The sequence below is a fragment of the Ambystoma mexicanum genome, chromosome 1p (assembly GCF_040938575.1).
Source record: "Ambystoma mexicanum isolate Mex_15411 chromosome 1p, UKY_AmexF1_1, whole genome shotgun sequence".
In the NCBI taxonomy this organism is placed as follows: domain Eukaryota; kingdom Metazoa; phylum Chordata; class Amphibia; order Caudata; family Ambystomatidae; genus Ambystoma; species Ambystoma mexicanum.
In genome coordinates this window covers 1,478,661,832-1,478,681,528 of record NC_090921.1, presented here as the reverse complement: position 1 = coordinate 1,478,681,528, position 19,697 = coordinate 1,478,661,832, and the positions used below count along the sequence as shown (strand labels likewise).

General features: G+C 45.7%; 1 protein-coding gene across 2 annotated transcripts in view; it reads right to left on the bottom strand.

Moving 5' to 3' along the window:
• The window catches only part of IQGAP3 (IQ motif containing GTPase activating protein 3), a 1,503,259-nt gene that overhangs the window by 503,589 nt on the left and 979,973 nt on the right, over nt 1-19,697 (bottom strand). For both annotated transcript variants that reach the window (XM_069607146.1, XM_069607147.1), the window contains exon 26: nt 16,569-16,793. In XM_069607146.1, the coding sequence (XP_069463247.1) occupies nt 16,569-16,793 (225 nt within the window). The remainder of the gene's footprint in view (nt 1-16,568; nt 16,794-19,697) is intronic.

The following is a 19,697-nucleotide window of genomic DNA, read 5'->3' as shown; positions in this document are numbered from 1 at the left end:
ATGTCAACATGCGTTTTGGCCCCTCTGCTGCAATATGGCTTTTCCTAGCTTTCTCATTCAAATTATTATCATGCCTTCAGCAGGACATGGAATTTGTTTGATGTCAGACTCAGTCTAGAAATACACCCATCTGTACGTAAACATTCTAAAATAATAAAAACACTTGATTACTACTCCTGCAAACTGTGTGATTCTTCATCAGTCAGTCTCTGACAGGGAAAATGCTTGACTAACCTTTATCTTAGTGCAGGGACATTTTTTGAATTCAGATATCTTCTATCTTTTGTACATGGTAGAGAGCCTCATGTATTGCTAGTTTTCCCTTTCTGTTATACTTTTCGTCTTGCTATAAGAGCAGAAAGAACAGGAAAAAAAAAGAACTATAAATGCCTACATGTTTTTTGGACATTTATTTCTCATCACTGGTCTATATACGACACTGACCTGTATCAGAAAACGCGTACGATATACCACTGTTTTCCTGCTCCTCTGCTTATCTCTTATCAGAGGTGTAGCCAGGATTGTCTAACAGGTGGGGCCTGAAGCAATGTAATTGGGCCCACCGCAGTGACATGAACATCTTTAAGTGCCCACACAGTGCTGCCGAGTGGGCATTTACAGATTCTGGGTGGGCCTTGCCCGTTCAGGCCCTACCCTGTATGCCTCTGTCTCTTATCAAATTATTCCGCTCGGAAAACAAACTGCAACATGGGGACCATCCATAAATGTTTCTTCCCATACTAATGCTTTCCTCACTCCACCTAGTTACTTCATTTATGATTTTTACAAAACTTTTCACCCAAACAAGCCCTCTATAACTTATACTGACTCATTGTTTTAACTATCCCCCTTATTGCATCATCCCTCTTTCCTCCTACTTTACTTTCCCTTTCATGTGGCCGCCCATTTCAAATGAAACGCAGCATTTTTTCTGTTTCTGTACCCCGCCCAATGCCTTCTTACCTTTACAAGAGCCTCTGCGGTCCTTCGATGTAAAGAAAAACTTGTTCCGCTTTGCTCTGAGCGTGGAGTTCGATGATGCTCATTATCTATGCGAGCCTCGTTTTTGTCATCACTGTCTGGCAGCCATCTTGCAGGCATCTTTTAAACACCTTTAGCTCGATCTCTAAACACGTTTAAGCACAACCTTTCTAGTTCAATGGTTGTTGCTAGCCAACGTGACGAGACATGTTTTTGGGGCATTTATCATATATGCAAACTGCAAAAATGCTGCTTACCTGTAACTCTAGTTACCCAGCATGGGTCTGGCATGGATTCACATGCAAACCCTCCCTCCTTCCTTTCTGTGGATCTTCTTGGTTCATATTGCAACTTTACGGGTTTACCAAATCTGAAGATGGCCACCAGGGGTGGAATTTAGGGAGCAGTCTCCTTGGATGGGGGCAGTATAACCCGAAGGACAGCGATTGGTTTGGAGGAGAAATGCAGTTTTCAGGCTAAAGCGAAACTGCTCTTTTTTTACAGAGGATTCACAGCCTGACAGGGAAAATTCATGAACATGTGAATCCATGCTAGACCACATGCTGGAGAAGGATCCATTTCATGCGGGGAAAGGAGAACGGTTTAAGTATATTCTGATACGGCACTGGATTTCCCAGTGGGCGGTGAAAGAAGTGGTCACGAGGGCACCATTGTGACTAGAATTGTCTATGCGAGAGGGACTGGTGGCTAAGGGCATCTCATGGTTTTATTGACTATTGGGTAGGGCACAGCGGGACAATAGACTCTCATATGAGGACAGATGGGAAAGGAACCTGGGTACTACCATACCAGAGGAAGAACGGGGACAGATTTGGAATAGAGCTCATCAGGGATAGAAATGTGAGGCCATTAAGGAATCGGCATATAAAAAGTGTTATAGGTGGTACCTGTGCCCACAGCGTAAACATAAAATGAATCTGCAGTTCTCACCCATATGTTGGAGGAAATATGGGAGTATGTGCGATCTCGGCCATATCTGGTGGTCTTGCCCTAAAGCTAAGTTCTTTTTGGAAACAAATACTGAGGCATATCAAAGAACGGGGGTGCAACTCCCTACTCCCCCAATAGGGATCCTATTTGGTGCAATTGCAGAGGATCTTTACCCAGCAAAAATGGGCCACAGCGAACCTTAACACATTTATTGACAGTGGCCAGAATGACGCTGGGCCAAGGTTGGAACACAAAAGGGCCTGGTGGTGGGTCGAGATTTGGGGTGTTTGTCAATGGAGAAGGTGTGAGCACTAGTTACCGGAAAATACCATTAGTTTCTCAGTTTGGTTTCCCTTTCACGAATAAGTCAGAGATGGGGAACAGCAATTTCATAAACCAGGTATCTTTAAAAGCTTCACCATATTTTAAGTGTAAGGGGAGAGCACTGTGCAGTGGAAGATTACTATGTTGGACTAACATGCTCCATGAGTCTGATGCTAAGCTGTACTTGTTCCTTTAAGTTTGATGTTTTGTTAGGAGGTGGATTAACTGGTTCTTCAAAAACATTGTCACTGAGAAAATGCATGTGGTCAGAGAGTGTTCCACTGATTAATTGTAGTGTTTACCTTTAATTTTGCCTTCTGTAAGCTTTATATCAAGGGAACTCATTGTATCAAATGCACGATATACCAATAAAGGTTTTTATTAAAAAAGAAAATGAAAAGCTCCTCATCTTTCCTTTGCATCCCTTGACCAAGATGCGTAGTAGCCGAGTGCCCATACAAGTTCCAGCTAATGGAATCGTTCCTTTGCCTTGGAAGGATGAGGTGGAGGAAGGAAAAAAAATATATATAAAAATAAAAACAGGAAGATGGATCTTTTGAGAGATGAAAATCTGAGACCACGTTCGGAAGAAAGGAGAATCTCGCACTCTCAAGGACACCTGCCAAATGGGAAGGTTTATCAGGTAAGGCCTGGAGCGTAACTGGAAGATCAACTAAACAGTGAGCAATCTAACAGACAGGAATGGAGGGGCTCAAACTGAGCTCCCATAAGGAATATCAAAACCAAATTAAATCCCACGCTGGAATAAACTGTTGTAGTGGAAATGGGTTACACAAACCCCACAAGGACTGGATGACAGTGGGGAATGAAGAACGAGCCCTGTTCCAGGGACCTCTTGAAAACCCAAATAGCAGTGAAGTATCTCTCAACAATGCCAATCTGCAGACATGCTTGGGCCAAGGACAGGAAAAAAAAAATACATAACTGGGCCAGGGCAATCGAAACAACACACCTCTCAGCAAGTTGTCTCTCAAAGCCCACCACGCAAGATACTGACCCACATTGTTTGACATCTGTAGAACGTGTAGAGGTGGCCCCAAAATCCGAATAGAGCCAGAGGAATCAAACTTAAGACTCTGTGACGGAGTAGACAAAGTGCATAGCAAAATACAGCTTTATTCATACACTAAAACAACGCTGGTACAGCATAAAAGCATTTAAGTCTCTCTGCGCTCTATATATTAAACAGAAATTCTTAAGTACTTAAAACTCGCCATTAATGACGTCACAACATATGGGGAATGGGGATAGGTTCATGGGTTTCACTTCCTATGGATTACATCAGGGTTAAAAAATGAATTGGACTACATGTATCTGACCTGGAACCACCCCTATATTGATAAATGTTATAAACACATCTCTACGACAAGTGGGTGGTTGGCATAATACTTCATGGGCGGCAGGACACCAGGGACTTCTATTGGTTGGCACTTCGGTAACCAAACTTGGACACTTCATAGGTTATCAAGATCTGAGCCAGACAGTAAGGGAGGAGGGGTATGGAGGGGGGGGGCAGAGGGCCATGGGTTGCTCTTCTTCCAATTAAAAGTTACCATCCCTCATTCTCACGCCACGATACCGGGGAATCCCTTTGTAGTTGGCCTTGCGTGGCCATTCATGTCTATGCAAATTTAGGGAGTATTGCAGGAGCCCTATCTGTGTTCATTTCTAATGAATGGCCAGTGTTCACCATGTCTGGGTCGCGCACCAAGAGACACTGAGTGAAACCGAATTACCTTCCATTTACTGAGGTTTGAGATCATGCGTGCGTCGTGTTTTCTCTTACCACTGGGGACATTGTTGGGTAATTCTTCATCAACTCTTTTTGCTTACGGCTCTACTGCACCTGCCTATCAAAGGCTGTTAGTGCATTTCTGAAACCTTAATTTGCGAGTATGTTGCTTGCATCTTGGGAAACGTTCTCTCGCGCCTTTGCTACACTGCCCAATCCTTCCTTATTTCACTCTAACCTTGTTACTTGTGTCCAGCTACTGCCTGAGTTCTGCACGAATGTGTGTTTCTGCAGATTCAGCCTTTTGAGTTTTCCGAGGCGTTGTAGTCTGTGCACATTCTGAGACATACTGCGGCTTCCATCTGCCCAATTACACTCTTGCTTCCATGTAAGTGAAGTATATAAGCGTGTCATTCATGTTGCATTCCCTTTAAACATTAGTCATGTTAACTTTCTTCATGCCTATGGACGCAAAATTAGTATTCTTCGTGTCTAAATGTGTATATTATCTATTTTGCGTGTTCTTCATGTGGAGTGCATGTTTTCTTTGTGTCCAATGCATGCACTTCTGCTATGACAACTTTAGTTTGAATACATTTGTTCTTCATTAGCTTACATTATGTCCTATCCCTTCGATAACAGTGAGGGATGAGGGAAGAATGGCAGTCTTAGTTTGTAACGTTTCTCGCCTTCACGGTACTGACACAGGGGGAGAGGCAGAAACTATTGACGTATTCATGAGCCTCCCAACAAAGGGCTGACATGTGACACTAAAATGGAGACCATTCGCAATAGAGAAGCTGCTGAAACCATCTCATGCACAGCCTTGCCTATGGAAACAATAGTATGCAGGCGGCCATGAGGCTCAGAAAGGCTGAGGCACAGACTTGTTCCTGGGATTGGAGGAGACTGATCTTCCTAAAGACGTCCGCCACATGGACCTCGGAGTGACTGGCATGGCAAAACCTGAACATTTTTGAAGTTCTGGGAAAAGCCCAAGTTGTCCATTAAGAGTGCATGTGCGGAACAGGTGCTCTGCCACTAGATCTGGGGAATGAGCTTGGACGACCCAGCACCTTGGTGAAAACCCTGGTAGCCGAAGAAAGACCTAACAGCAGGACTTTGAACTAGTAGTCATGCTGGCCCGCTACGATCCTCAAGTACTTCCTGTCCGTTTTATGAATGGGTACATGGAAGAAGCATCCTGAAGGTCCAATGATACCAACCAATCAAGCAGGTCGAGGGGCTTACATGTTCTGGGAAAAGTAACCATCTTGAATTTGTCCTTGCGTAGACACCGATTCAGAATTCGCAGATCTGGTATTGGACGCAAACCACTTTCCTCATTCATCACCAGAAAAAAAGTGGATAGCAACCACTGGCCTGTTCCGAGCCCAGCACCAGCTCTGTTAAACTCTTTGAAAGCAGCTGAAGGACCTCCTCCAAGATTATGGTGTCTGGGGGAAGGGGGCTGGACTGAGGGTAATGGTCCAGGGGGTGGGGTTGTGGGAGTGAAAGGGTGACAATAGCCCTGTCAGAGGACCTGCAAGGCCCAAGCATCGGAGATGGTCATGATGGACCAATCCAAGCCCAACAGGGGGAGCCTTCCTTCCCATAGGGGATTTGTGGCAGAAAATACTAGCGGTTGCGCCTTGTGGCTCTGAGGTGACAGTGACCACCGCTGCTGCTGCTCCTCCTCATCATCATCATCTAGGGGCACTTCTACCCCTTCCCCTCAGGAATCTTCTGCCTTGCAGTCTTCTCAGTGCCGCCTGGCCTCAGCCTGGCATGACATATGAGGCTGAGGTCCTGGACTCCTCGCTGAAGGCACAGAGGGTTGTTGTGCGGCAAGACCCATGGACCGTAACCTTTGAGAATTGGACCTTCTGGAGGGCGTCCTTAGCTTTAGCTCCAGGAAGGTTCTGTCCATCACAGGCATGTCCAAGAGCTTAGTCTGGACATAAAAATGTGAATCCCAGACGTCCTCATCCAGGAGTGACACCTTACCATCGTACTTGTAGCCATAGATCTGCCGACACAATCAGCAGGGTCCAGTCCAGATTGTAAAATCTGAAGCTTCTCTGCCATCCTGCACCACAGACAGGAAGTTCTCCTGCATCTCCCCCGCAGGGGTATGATCAGCTGCATTGGCCACACTCGACTAGAGACCGAACAAGAACTTTGTAGGGTACACAAAGTGTTGAGCACAGGGCGAGGCTGTCTAATGCAAAAATACACCTCTCCCCAGGTGTCCAGCCTCTTACTCTGTCAGGGGAGCCTATGAAAATGTTGTGGACTTTAGGTTCGCAGTCGTGGCCTGTGCAACTAAGCTCTCAGGGGAAGACGTGTGAACAAGAAGTCTGGATCAGAGGGGGCAGGATGATACTTAGAAGCCAACTCCTCATCAACAGCAGGTGTAGAGGCAGGCATCTCCCACACCTAGCACTGTGCCATAAATTGCTGCATTAAATGGCAGCAGAGTTTCCCTTTTTGGGGCCTTCGTCCAGGATGTCTGTCAGCTGGAGTTGAGTCTTTAACCTGGAAGAAGCAGCTATGCCCATGGTTTTGGCCACCAGTTTCTGAAAAGACGCCCGAGGCAGAGTGTGAGCTAGAAGAATGTCCATTTCAGGGGCGGCATCCAGACCACTGACCTCCTGGAGAACTGATTCCAGCACCTGGAAATCTTAACCTTCCACATAGAACTACTCTGGGATGTCCCATTCTTCAATGGAGACCAGAGGTTCAAACCCAAAGGGCACCTGGTCCCACTCTGTCATAGAGGTCATACATCCTGAACATGAAGGGCTTCAAAGGAAGAGGAGCATATTGCAGAGGGGCCCCACAGCACCGATAAAGTCTATGACTAAGTTGGAACCAAGAACTCCATACCTGGATGGATGCAGGGCCTGACAGTTCTAGAGTACTTCGTCCCTCTTTGGGTGGAGCCCATAGGCGTGTGAGAGAAATCACCTGCTGGTCCCAGAGAACGCAGTGGGACACGCCAGCACCAAGGGGGTGGCCATTGCCAACAGGACAGAGGCTGCCAGCTCCATGGCAAAGATGTCTAGCAACTTCAAGTAAAATGGTTCGTATTCTTCGGGAGTGGAGGCTTGAGTTGGAAAGGGTAACTAAGCTGTCTTTTCTTGAGAGTCCCTAGAGCAGTGGCTCTTTTCAGCAGAGGGCAAAGAAGGCTGGTGTGAGGATCCACTTGGGAAGCAGGATCTCTTACTGTGCTTCTTCTTGTCCTTGCATGGGGGCAACCTTGTCATGAAACCGCTCTTCTGTCCCCTCTGGTCGTCCTGGTCTATACGGCATCGTACCAGAGTGACCTCCCATGCCCCCCAACATGGCAGACGCCGCTTTCGGATCCGCGGTCTAGCTCCTGGGAAAACCAACACAGCTAGATAAGCGCCCCACCCCTGCAGTACGGCACGTGTCAATGCTTGCAGTTTCCAAGTTCCGGGTCGCTGTTTCCTTGTGTTCACCTACCTTGGAATCTCTTCACTAGCGGTTCAATCCTGTTCCACCCTTCCAGGACTGTTCGACCGCGGTCGTGTCCTGCAGCCTTACCGTGGTTGCCCTCGGACCACGGCTCCTCCTTCCTGGACTTCCAAAAGTCGCGGTGCCTTCGGACCGCTACAACTCCTCCCTGGGCTCCTGCATCCACAAACTTACGTGGTTGCTCTGAATGCTTCTACTCTTCCCTGGGAATACTGTCTTCACATCGGATATTGAACTACTACCCGACAGAGTGGCGTTGGAAGAAACCCGTCCTTACCTCCACGAGACCCTCACCTCCAGGAAGCGCGGGCAGCTTGAGTCAACAAATAAGAACCACTCCAAACTTTCACAGGTGAGCCAACAACAGGTTTTGACAGTTTGACACGCCACCTTCTTGACAAGAGGCCCGAGATGGATTCTACTGCACAGGATCTTTTACGAGGAATGCAAGAACTATCTACAGAGCTACAGAACCTTAAGGTGGAAAACGCAGCCCTTAAGCAACTAGTTCTATCCTGGGACTCAGTCTTTCAGGACAGCGCCTCAACGGGTGGTGGTGTGGATAAATATGATGGTGCCCCTAAAACGCTCCGCTCTTTCCTGGATTCATGTTTGGTACACTTTACCTTTAAAACATATTATTTTCCACCCGCAGAGTTAAGGTGGGATTTGTCATAGCCCATTTTACTGGTAATGCCCTGGCCTGGGCTACTCCATTGGTTTCTGCAGGAGATGCCTTGTTGGACAATTATGATGGATTAATTTCAGCCTTCAACGAGATGTTTGATCGCCCAGACCAGATGTATTCGGCCCAAGAGAGCTTGCTGGAATTCCAACAAGGTTCCCAGGATATGTTGTCCTATGTTACCCGATTTAAGCAGCTCGCTAAACAAGCTGACTGGTCTTCAGAGGCATGCTTTACTTTGTTCCGTCGTGGCCTGAATGATGAAGTAAAGGAGGAGCTGGCCAGTATAGCACGTCCAGGTTCATTCCAGGCTCTTATGGATCTATCCCTACAGATCGATTTCAGAATACAAGAGAGAAAGGCTGACAAGAAAAAGTCACAAAGCTCTCCTCCCAAGACATCTCCATTCGCTATTACTTCCAGGGAAACCCCTCCTCCTGAGCCAGAATCTAGGCAACTGGGGCTATGAGAGGCCCTTTGTCAGCCCAAGAAAGAAACCGCAGATTTGACAGTGGTTTATGCTTGTATTGTGCTTCGGACAAAAGTGTCCTATAGCTCCACCAAGGTGTTCGGGAAACGCCAGCTCCCGATCCTGAACGGAGCCCAGCTTCGGGAGACCAAAGACCGCTCCACCCTTCAAACCCTGGATCCTTCATCGGGATGTAATTTGGTGGTTCTTCAGGTTACCTTGACCCCTTCCATCAGAGTACCACATTCCGTCTAGGCCTTGGTGGACTGTGGAGCTATGGGTGTGTTTATGGATGATGAGTGGGCCTTAAAGCACAACTTACCAAGAGAATCCAAGGATATCATACAGGCAGTCTAAGAAATCGATGGCTCCCCTCTATCTTCTGGACTAATTGCCCAACAAACCAGGAACATCGTACTCTCTATCCACAACCATCAGGAAAACATACAGTTTGATATCATAAAGGCCGCTCACTATTCAGTGGTCCCGGGCATGCCATGGTTAAAAAAACAATCCATACATCAATTGGACCGTGGGTTCATTGTTTTTGGGCTCAGAGATTTGTCACATTGCCTTTCCTAAGACACTCGAACAGTCATATCAATGGAAAGCAAAAAAAGTAATCATTCTCTTACCATTTCCAATATCAATCAAGTACCAGACATCTATCAACAATTTTTGGATGTCTTTTCCTCAGCTATTGTGCAATCTCTGCCTCCTCACAGACCAGAAGACTGCCATTGACACCAAGGTGAACGTGATCATTCCCTTCGGCAGGATGTTTATCCTGTCGGAATCTGAAAAAAGGGTCCTACGAGACTACCTGGACACCAACCTTGCTAACGGAAAAATCTGTCGTACCCGGAAAGACAGGCATCCTTTACCGCTGATATCAAACATCCTGGAAGCACTTTGAGGTGCCGTAATATTCACCAAGTTAGACTTAAGAGGAGCCTACCACTTAGTCCGAATAAAAGAAGGTGACGAATGGAAGACTGCCTTTCGAACACACTTTGGACACTTCCGAGTATCTGGTTATGCCATTTGGTCTTGCCAATGCGCTAGCTGTCTTCCAACATTTTATGGATAGGGTTTTTTCAGACATGCTGTTCCTCTTTGTTATTGTATATTTGGATGACATCCTGGTGTATTCCAACGACCCAGTTCAGCATCAAGAACACGTCTCTAAGGTACTACAAAGACTAAGGGAACATTGTTAGCCAAACCTGAAAAATGTATATTCCATGTCTCTATGGTACGTTACCTGGGATTTGTCTTGTACCCTCAAGGGGTTGCTATGGATCCAACCAAGATAGAAGCTATCACTTCCTGGCCAGTTCCGTGCTCCGTTCATCAAATCCAATACTTCATGGGCCTTGCAAATTTCTACAGGAAATTCATACCCTCTTTTTCATCTATCGTTCAACCGATTGTATCCTTACTCAAAAAGAACGTTCCCTTTCAATGGACTTCTTCTCAAGAAACCGCCTTTCAAAGACTGAAGGAGAAGTTCACAAAAGGACCCGTTCTGATACAACCAGATACTTTAAGATCCTTCCTGGTGGAAACGGAAGCCTCAGAATATGCAATTGGTGCGGTTTTGAAACAAGAAGCTGATAATGGTCTTTAACATCCTGTGGCTTATCTGTCCCGGACCTTGCTTCCTTGTGAGACAAATTATTCAGTCCTGGAAAAAGAACTACTTGCCATTCATCAAGTCTTTAAGGAACGGCGTCAACTCCTCCTGGGCGCCACTTACCCTGTACAGGTGCGGACGGATCATAGAAATTTACAAGTCCTCCAGTCCATGGAATGCAGAGACAGTCAACAAGCACGATGGGCCTTCTTCTTTGCTCAATATCAGTTCCAAATTCAACATATTTCCGGAACCTCGAATGTCATTGCAGATGCCTTATCCAGACATCCAGACTATCCATCACAAGATATTTGCGACCTACCTAGGATGTTTCCCAACACTGTGTTCATCGCCCAGGCTAATAATCTCCTGGATACTATTAAAAGTGAGACCACAACCTCAGACTTATGGAATGATTTCCAGGGAAGCAACTTGTGGGTCCTGAAATATAAAGACGCCTTCCTTTTCTGAGTTTCCCAACTAGTGATTCCTACTCAGACATTGAAGGAACAGATAATACACCTATGCCATGACACCTTCCACTCCGGACACCATGGAGTCAGTTGTACCTTTCATTCCATCCAAAGAAACTTCTGGTGGCCAAAGATGATTAAGGATGTTGAAGCATATATTCAGGCATGTACTACACGTAACCAAAACAAGACAGACAGCAGAAAACCAGCAGGATTGCCCCTCCAACTAGATCTACCATCTCAACCCTAGGAAGTCATAGCAACAGATTTAATAGTAGAACTACCTCCCTCCAGGGAAAATACGGCCATAATGGTCACCACTGATCTCTTTTCTCATATGGCCCACTTTACACAGTTAGTGAAAATGCCTTCTGCGCCTGAGAAGGCTGGCATTTTTGTGAAACACATTTTTTGTCTGCATGGGCTCCCATCTAAGATTATCTCTGACTGCGGACCCCTCTGTAAGGTGTTAGGATTCCAATGCGCCTTGTCATCGGGACACCATCCCCAGAATAATGGCATCACTGAAACAGTCAATCAAACCCTCTAACAATATCTACGATGCTTCGCCACCAAGGTACAGGATGATTGGTCTGTTTTGATACCGGTTGCAGAATTTGCCTACAACAACTGAGCATTAAGCAGTAAAATTCAGCCCCTTCTTCTGTAACCAAGGCTTTCACCCTACAGTGCTTCCATCTGTATGACCTTCACCAAGTCCTGTTTCCTCTGTTGATTCCTGGACTGCACATTTAGTTTCTACTCATCAGGAGGTAAAAACAACCTATCCAAAGCCAGGGAAGACGTAAAGCGATTTGCAGATGCCAAAAGACATCCTGCCCCGTCAAATGCTGTTGGGGACAAGGTCTGGTTATCCTCCCGATATCTACCTGGGCATTTGAGACACAACAAGCTGGCACCACGATACTACGGGCCCATCATTGTATCCAAGATCATCAACCCTGTGGCATAGCAACTGCGTCTACCTACAGCTTCGAACAAAATTCATCCTGTCTTCCATACCTCCTTGTTAAAGCCTTACCATCAATCCACCAAGAATTCCCCTCGCCCTCCTCCTCTTCTTGTCCAGGGTCAGGTAGAATATGAAGTCTCCCGGATCTGTGATTCTAGATACATGAGAGGAAGTTGCAGTATTTGGTAGGATGGAAGGGTTATCCACCAAGTGATCGTACCTGGGAACCAGACTCCAACATGAAAGCCCCAAGATTGGTCCAACAGTTCCATTGGTTGCATCCTGGCAAGCCTGGGGGTTCGAGGCTTTGGAGGGGGTATACGGTCATGAAACCTCGCTTTCGTCCCCTCTGGTCGTCCTGGTCTATACAGCATTGTACCAGAGTGACCCGACATGCCCCCCAACATGGCAGACGCCTCTTTCGGATCTGCGGTCTAGCTCCTGTTAAAACCAACACTGCTAGATAAGCACCCCACAACTGTGGTACGGCGCGTTTCAACACTTGCAGTTTCCGTGTTCCGGTCGCCGTTTCCCTGTGTTCGCCTACCTTGGAATCTCTTCACTAGCGGTTGTATCCTGTCCCTCCCTGGTCGTGTCCTGCAGCCTTACTGCGGTTTACTTCGGACCGCTGCTCCTCCTTCCTGGGCTAGCAATAGTAGCGGTGCCTTCGGACCGCTACAACTCCTCCCTGGGCTCCTGCATCCACGGACATACGCGGTTGTTCTGACCGCTCCTACTCTTCCCTGGGAATACTGTCTTCACATCAGATATTGAACTACTACCAGGAAGCGCGGGCAGCTTGAGTCAGCAAAGAAGAAACACTCCAAACTTTCACAGGTGAGCCAACAAGCAGGTTTTGAGAGACCTCTCTTCGGAAAGCCACACAACCTTAAACGAGAGCAAACTACTTCACCCTTCATCTTGTGGATGTAGGTGAAGATGTTTGCCACCGGTTTCACAGGGCCTTTGGACGGATACAACCCATAACCCTGTGTGTCATGCTACTCACCCAAACAATAGCAGAAAATCAGATGCAGACATCTGCTGGCCACAATCCATGCATGTTTTAAAACCATAGGCCTTCAAAGGGATGGGCATGGTGTTGAAGAAATTAAAGAAAAGCATGAAGAGTATGTTTCAGAAGTGTACAGAGAGTAGAGAAAAGGAACCAAGATCATGGGGCACAGCGCCCCACATATCCTGTGCGGGGCACGTAAAGTCCGAAATGTTCCTGGCACAGCACCCATTCGTGGGAGGGCAAACCCTGCCTGCTCAGGGTGTCCGCACACATTTTTTCCTTCCAGGCAGGTGAACCGCCAACAAGGAGGTATGTCTGTGCAACGCTCCGCCACCTCTCTTGAGGTAGTACGTACATGGCTACGGTGTAGGCAGTCATGATCTAGATGTTTTCCCTGTAGATGGCAAAAAGGCCCTCAGCACCAGTCTGACTGCCCTCAACTCTAAAAGGTTTATGTGGCGTTTTGCTTCTACTGGGGACCATCGTTCGCTCACGAGTTTGTTCAGGTGTGCGACCTAGTCCTTTACGGATGCATGCATCACTACTGTTACTTCAGTCCATAGTAACCAAAAAGTTTCACCTGCCATCAAGTTCTCCTTGCTGATCACCACGGCAGTTCCTGTGAGACCCTGGTCAGGATCCGTAGTAGATTCATTATGTTGCCTGAGAACAGACCACTGGGATCTGAGAGCCCACTCAAGGGATGTCATCCTCAGTCTGGCCTTTGGCAGCAGGGAAATGGAGGACGCCATGAAACCCAGCAACCGTAGAAAATGCAGTGCCACCAATGTTGGCATTTTGGAATTTTGAGACCAACTTCTGGATGTTGGAACCTCTGTCCTCGTGGGGAAAACCCCCTTCCCCAAGGAGGAGTTCAGGGCTGTCGATAAATTGGAGCGTTGGAGAAGGTGTCATCTGTGACTTCTTGAAGTTCAGAAAGAAACACCCAATTTGTGCAGGTACTGGCAGGCACGGTGTAAGTGTTCCGAGGCTTGCTCTTGCGAGTAAGCCTGGAATTTGCCAGCCATCCAAGTAAGGGAAGGAATGAATTCCCTCCCTTCTTAGACTGGCTGCCACTGACAACAGCTTGGTGAAGACTCCAGGGGCAGATGTGAGCCTGAAATGGCAGTACCCTGAATTGGTAGTGTGAACTGACACTCATGAATCTGAAGTACTTCCGGTGTTTGGGATATATCGGGACATGGAAGAAAACATCCTGAAGATTCAATGACACCTGCCAATCCTGAGATTCTAGAACCTGTAGAATCTACGAAAGGGTTACAATCTTGACTTTGTTCCTCCTGAGGAACTTGTTCAAGGGCCTCAGGTCCAGGAGGGTGCGCAGTCCTCAGACCTTTGATAAGAAGTAAGGAGTACCACCACCGATTCCTCTCCTCTTGAGGCACTGACTCTATAGCACCTTTCTATAGCAGGGAAACAACCTACAGGTGGAATAGTGGGTCCAGAGATTTGGACCGTTGGACAGGAGGGGGCCGATAGTGGAACGTCTGACAAAGGGTAGATAGTACGCTTGTGAGACAACTTGTTTTACAAATGCATCCGAAGAAATGTTACACCATTGTATGCAATGCTGAGTCAGACGGCCTCAAGGAGGACTGAGTTGTCTTCCCAACTCCATCTCTTTTAGGGCTGGGAAATCTCCCTTGCCGAAGACTGGCCTCTCAGTCTTTGGCTGAAAGAGCTGTAGTAAAAAATAAAAAGATTTGTCTTCTAGGAGGACTACCCCAGTGGCGTGGTTTGTTGGAAAATTGAGCCACTGCCTTCAAGGATTGTAGGTTTTCAAGTTGGTCTTTAGCTTCGGAACCAAAAAGACTGTCCATCAAAGTGCATATCTAGAAACCTCACAGAAATCCATATTTCCTCAGCCAAGAGAAACGCCAACCTGGTGCCCTTTGCCCTGCCTAGGCAATCAGAGGTGTCTAAAACGGATTGTATGCCCTGGAACATCGCTTCCTTTCCATCTGAAACAATGTTCAGGAAACCTTATCTTTTCTCCTCCCTCCGGGATGTCTTCTGCAGCCTGCTCAATAGCTGCCCAAAAGGTGGGGTTACAGTTGGCTAAGTACATGAAGTGCTTACTGCCTTGAGTGGAATACTTCCTAAAGGAAAAACCTTCCTTACTGAGGCGTCTACTTGTTTATCATCTAGGGCCAGGTTAGAGAACAGTAGGCCGATGACAACCCGTGATGTGGTTGGCTGGATGAACCGTCTCTCATGGCTTGGGTGTTTTGTCAGGAAGTCAAGGTCTGAGGGTGCAAGGCTGTAATTCTTTGTGAGGTGCCCTCTTACTGCTGGCGCCAAGCATGGCTTCGGTCACAGCTCTACGAGAAGGTTTTCTACGGCTACATTAAACGGCCAAAGCTAACTCCCTTACTGGACCACTGTCAAATCATATTCTGTCAGTCTTGATTGGGGTCCTCAACACGAGACCTTCATTAGCTTCCCCCATGGCAGACCTATAGGGTGCATTACAGTGAGCATAGGGGCCCTGCTGGTAGAAATCAACTTCAGGGGATATGTCTAGACTACCTGCCTCCTGTAGATCAGTAGCCAAGGCATGTATCATTTCATCCTCTAAGAAATTCCAATGGAGGATCAGATGGTTGCTTGGGTTCGACACAAAAGGGATTTCATCCCCATCGTCGTCCAAAATTCTCTCCAAAGACAAAGTCCTTATTTGTCCTTCAAGCATATCTTGGCACCAAAGGGTCTTCAAGCTTCGACGGGCCTTTTGAAGTAGGTACCGGGGCTGCATCGAAGAGCGTCGAGATGGACATGGTAGACGGCCGATTCATGCCAGTTTTTTGGCTTCATACCAGAGCCTTTCAACACACTGGATAAGCTTTTACTAGAGTCCAGGCAAACTTTGGTAAATACAGTGGACCCTAAACCATCTCTTGTTCTCAACTCCGAGAAAGCTGCTCCATCCTTTTCAAGGACATTGTGCCTGAACTGTTCCCATTTCTTTGTGGGTTTTGACAGAAACCTTACTTGCCTTTCTGGCAAGGAGTCCAGAGACAAGCCTCTTTTCTTCGAAGTTGAGTGATGGGAATTATTCCATGAATGAAACCTTTTTCATTTCCTTGACTTTCTCCTGGCTTCTTGGGAAAAACAATCGGTTGATTGTCTTTCCACTCCGGTGGTTGCGCCTTCAAGGATGTAGTGCTCCGTGACTGAAAGAAATTCTTCTGCACGTCAATTGGATAGTCTCTCCTTCACACCTTCCAGGTCAAGGATTGGCAGTCAGCAGTCGTGTGATGGGCAATGAGACACCAAAAGCAAATCTTGCAAGGATCATGGATTGCCATTTTCACGTTATAATCTTTAACGCCTGAAGCCAGAGGGCTTTGGTGTTAACATTTTGGTGAACATTTTACGAGTACTTCAGAAAAACGTTACATTTCTGAGGTGCAGAGTATTCGATCTTGGCGCAGAGCATGCTTAAAAAAGGAACGTAATTCACAGTGACAGCTATTTGGGTCGACGTGCCGTCCCGATGTGGAAAACTTTGGAAAGGCTCTCTATACCGAAGCATCACGGCACACCCTGGCGGTGAAAAAGTTCTCAAGTTTTGCTCCTACCGCAAAATATATCTAAGATCAGGAATCTGTGGGAGGACACAATCAATTAGAAACAAACATTTAGTTTAGCAATGTGCACAATAAAAAGCAAAACAAAATGTTGATTTGAGCAAAGAAATGTGTGATCTACATTTTGCAGTAATTCTATGCAATACATGAGCAGGTAAATCATCCTGCATGTAATACAACAGACAGATCATACCTCTTTTTTCCAGTCTGTGACTCCATCTGATTGATCCAGCTCTTGTATATATCCACTGGGTTGGTGCGGATGTTAAGTGTCTTATCCTGCAGCACATCTCTTACCACACTTCCCAGGATTTCACGCAAAGCATTCTGCCCACGGCCATTTCGATAAAAGCTTACCACCAGCTTAACTACCATTGGGTTTCCAGTTATAATCTCTTGGATGCGGTCCACTTTGCACCTAGGAACACAAGATATATGGCAACTTGGAAACACTAATGTCTACAACACTGACACAGAATTACTTATGCTCATGTTTTACTATGCCATTAATTTAACACTTCTATGCTCTCACTTTCTACTATTTAAATGGCCAATTCTTTGATAAAGGTTTTCAGGAGACAGATGGGTAGACTACTGTACAGATTACTTCAACCCCAATTTGTTTATCAATGAATAGCCCTGGTTCCTTCAACCCTCCAAACCTTGCCATCCTGCCCCAGCCAAAACACTTGCTTGCCACAATGTGGAGCTAAGTATTAGTTGAAACCGCAAATATTCTTGGTTAACAAAAATAGTCTGGTAGCGATCACAGCATGAATTCATGACTATATGAGAAACTGGCCAACTAAGTCGAAAAAAGCGGTTACATGCCTTTGGTAATTTTCTTTGATGGATACGAGAATTCCTCATCTTTCATTAATAACATTACTGAAATGACATCCTGGCATAGTCTGATCTGGATGACGTTTTCAGCAGGGGGGTGCAAACCTCTCCAGTCACAGGTCTTTGGGCGCCCAAGCGCCGCCTCACCCACACATTCACCCAGCTGCAGGAACTCCAGTATCTCACTTCAACTCCCCTCTTCCTCCTCCTTCCCCACAGCCCAACAGCAGGACATCAGAAAAGGATGTAAAATCATGGGGGATGGAAGGGGTATGAGAGCAGATGAGAAGCAATTGAGTCAAACTCAATTCGGAAGAGGAACGTGTGAATGGACGCTCAAGTCGCTTTTTGTCAGATATCCAGCAGGGTAACTCTTCTGTGAAAGGCTCAGGTCTGACGTTTGGCTGAAAGTGCCCCAAGGTTTATGGGCACATCTGGTGAGACAACTCTTAGAATGTCTTAATACAGAGGGTGAGCCCTCTAGAGCTTGTTTTCAGATGGACTTACCTACCCAGGAACTAGCAAAGCACCCACAAATCAGGTCATCCAATCATCATTTCTATATTCGACACAGAATTGTTAGGGTTCTTTTAAGGCCCAGCCTGCAAAGGTCACTCTTCAGTCTTGGATGTGCAGGAGGACAGAAAACTTTACTGGAAATGAAAATCTATGTGACCTTAGCAAGGAAGAACACATGACTTTCCATTGGTAATATTCTTTCTAATGGATGTTCCTCCCATAGATCCTAATCTATGACAAGGCATATGCAATTCTGTAGGTTTGCTAATCAAATGGACACTTGTGTAGCAGAGTTAGATATTTAAGTTGCCCTCTTCAATGAAAGCACAGCTCGCCCTGCATTCCTCTCTTGCCTTTGGTGCTCTCTTCACACTCTTATCTGTTCACTTCAAGTGCTAATCGAGAGAGTGTGCAGGAGTAATCATCTCCTCCACTCTTAAGTGCCAAAGGCATGTGTGGGAGTGCTACTCAAGAATTTATTTTACAAATTGCAAACCAGAAGTAATTGGGATGATACTTTTATTATGCTTTCTGCATCCGTTCTGGCAAAGAACAGTATGTGTTAACTTCATATTTTCTTTTAAACAACAGTCGTGCAATTCCATTCCTAAAATATAAGTTGTTACATAATGCATAATTACAGTATTGATACTGTTAAAAACTTCATCATCTCATGCTTTACAGTAAAGTTTAAGTTAGTGTATCTAAATTTCATAGTGCCAACTATATTTCATTTAGTTAGGGAAGATGCATCATATTGACGAGGGATGACTTTTGAAATTGTACATTATCACATGATCAAATGCTTTTGATGGCAAACCTAGTTCTGTAACCTGCTGGTTGCATACATCTTGCAACTGGTGCGCAACTCATGAGTAAACACATTCTCCTTGACATTCTATTTTATCACACTGTTGCTTTATACCAGGTACCCTGAAAAGATGGCCACAAACTATATTATTCCACCTAGTTTGTCAAGTACTCTGATACGATTTCCTCTTACATAATAAATACACAAAGCAAACTAGATGCTTATGCAAAGTAGTGATCAATAGTTCCATCCAGTCTGTACATCTACAGATCTACTGCAATACCAAACACTGAATTTAGGCTTCAGGGCTCGCTTTGCATTATGATTGTATATTACCACCTGCAGCAAACAACTGGCTAAACTGTTTTCAGAGCCTTTTTTATCATATCTATTTATTTGTGCCCATTGTTGCAGCTAACCTTTTACATTTTACAGACACTCATCTATGGTTCACAAAGTCTTTTCGCCCACTCACACAGTCGAGTAGATTTTATGAAGGGCGACCAGCATTTACCAGACATGTTTGAAACTTTTATTTAACATTTACTTTGTATGCAGTAAATGTTAAACACAAGTTCATTGTGCATGGCTGGATTCTGGGTGGCAGCAGTGTGCTAAACAAAGTGGGTTTATAGTGACATGCACCATTTTACAGAAATCGCATTTTAAATTTGCTGTCCTCCGTTGCTATGGGTCGAGTGCATTTCTCTTAGGTTGAATAGGTAAACTAAGTTACCCGACCTGAAGGTCTAGTTGAAGTTTAAAGAATTTGCAACGCCTCAGTCCTTTCACTGAAGTCTTATTTCAGTGGTATGCAAAACTGCTGTATTATTGCTCATTTGATGCCTTTGGTACAAATTACATCTGGTGACATTAACAATATTAGTACAAAATTGCTAATCAAATGGGTCGGTTTGCTAATCAAACATTCTTTAATTAGCAAACTCTGCTAATCAATCTTGAAAACTAATTTATGTCTTGTAGGATATCTTATATACCGCAGCTGCTCTTCTGAAACCTTTGTACACATGGGGGGATTTAAAGGTCAGCACTTTGGAGCTGCTTCACCCTCAGAATGGGGAATAGTCCATGTTACAAAGGTCAATTATCATTTATGCCACAGTTGCTATTCTAATCTGGTTTAATTTG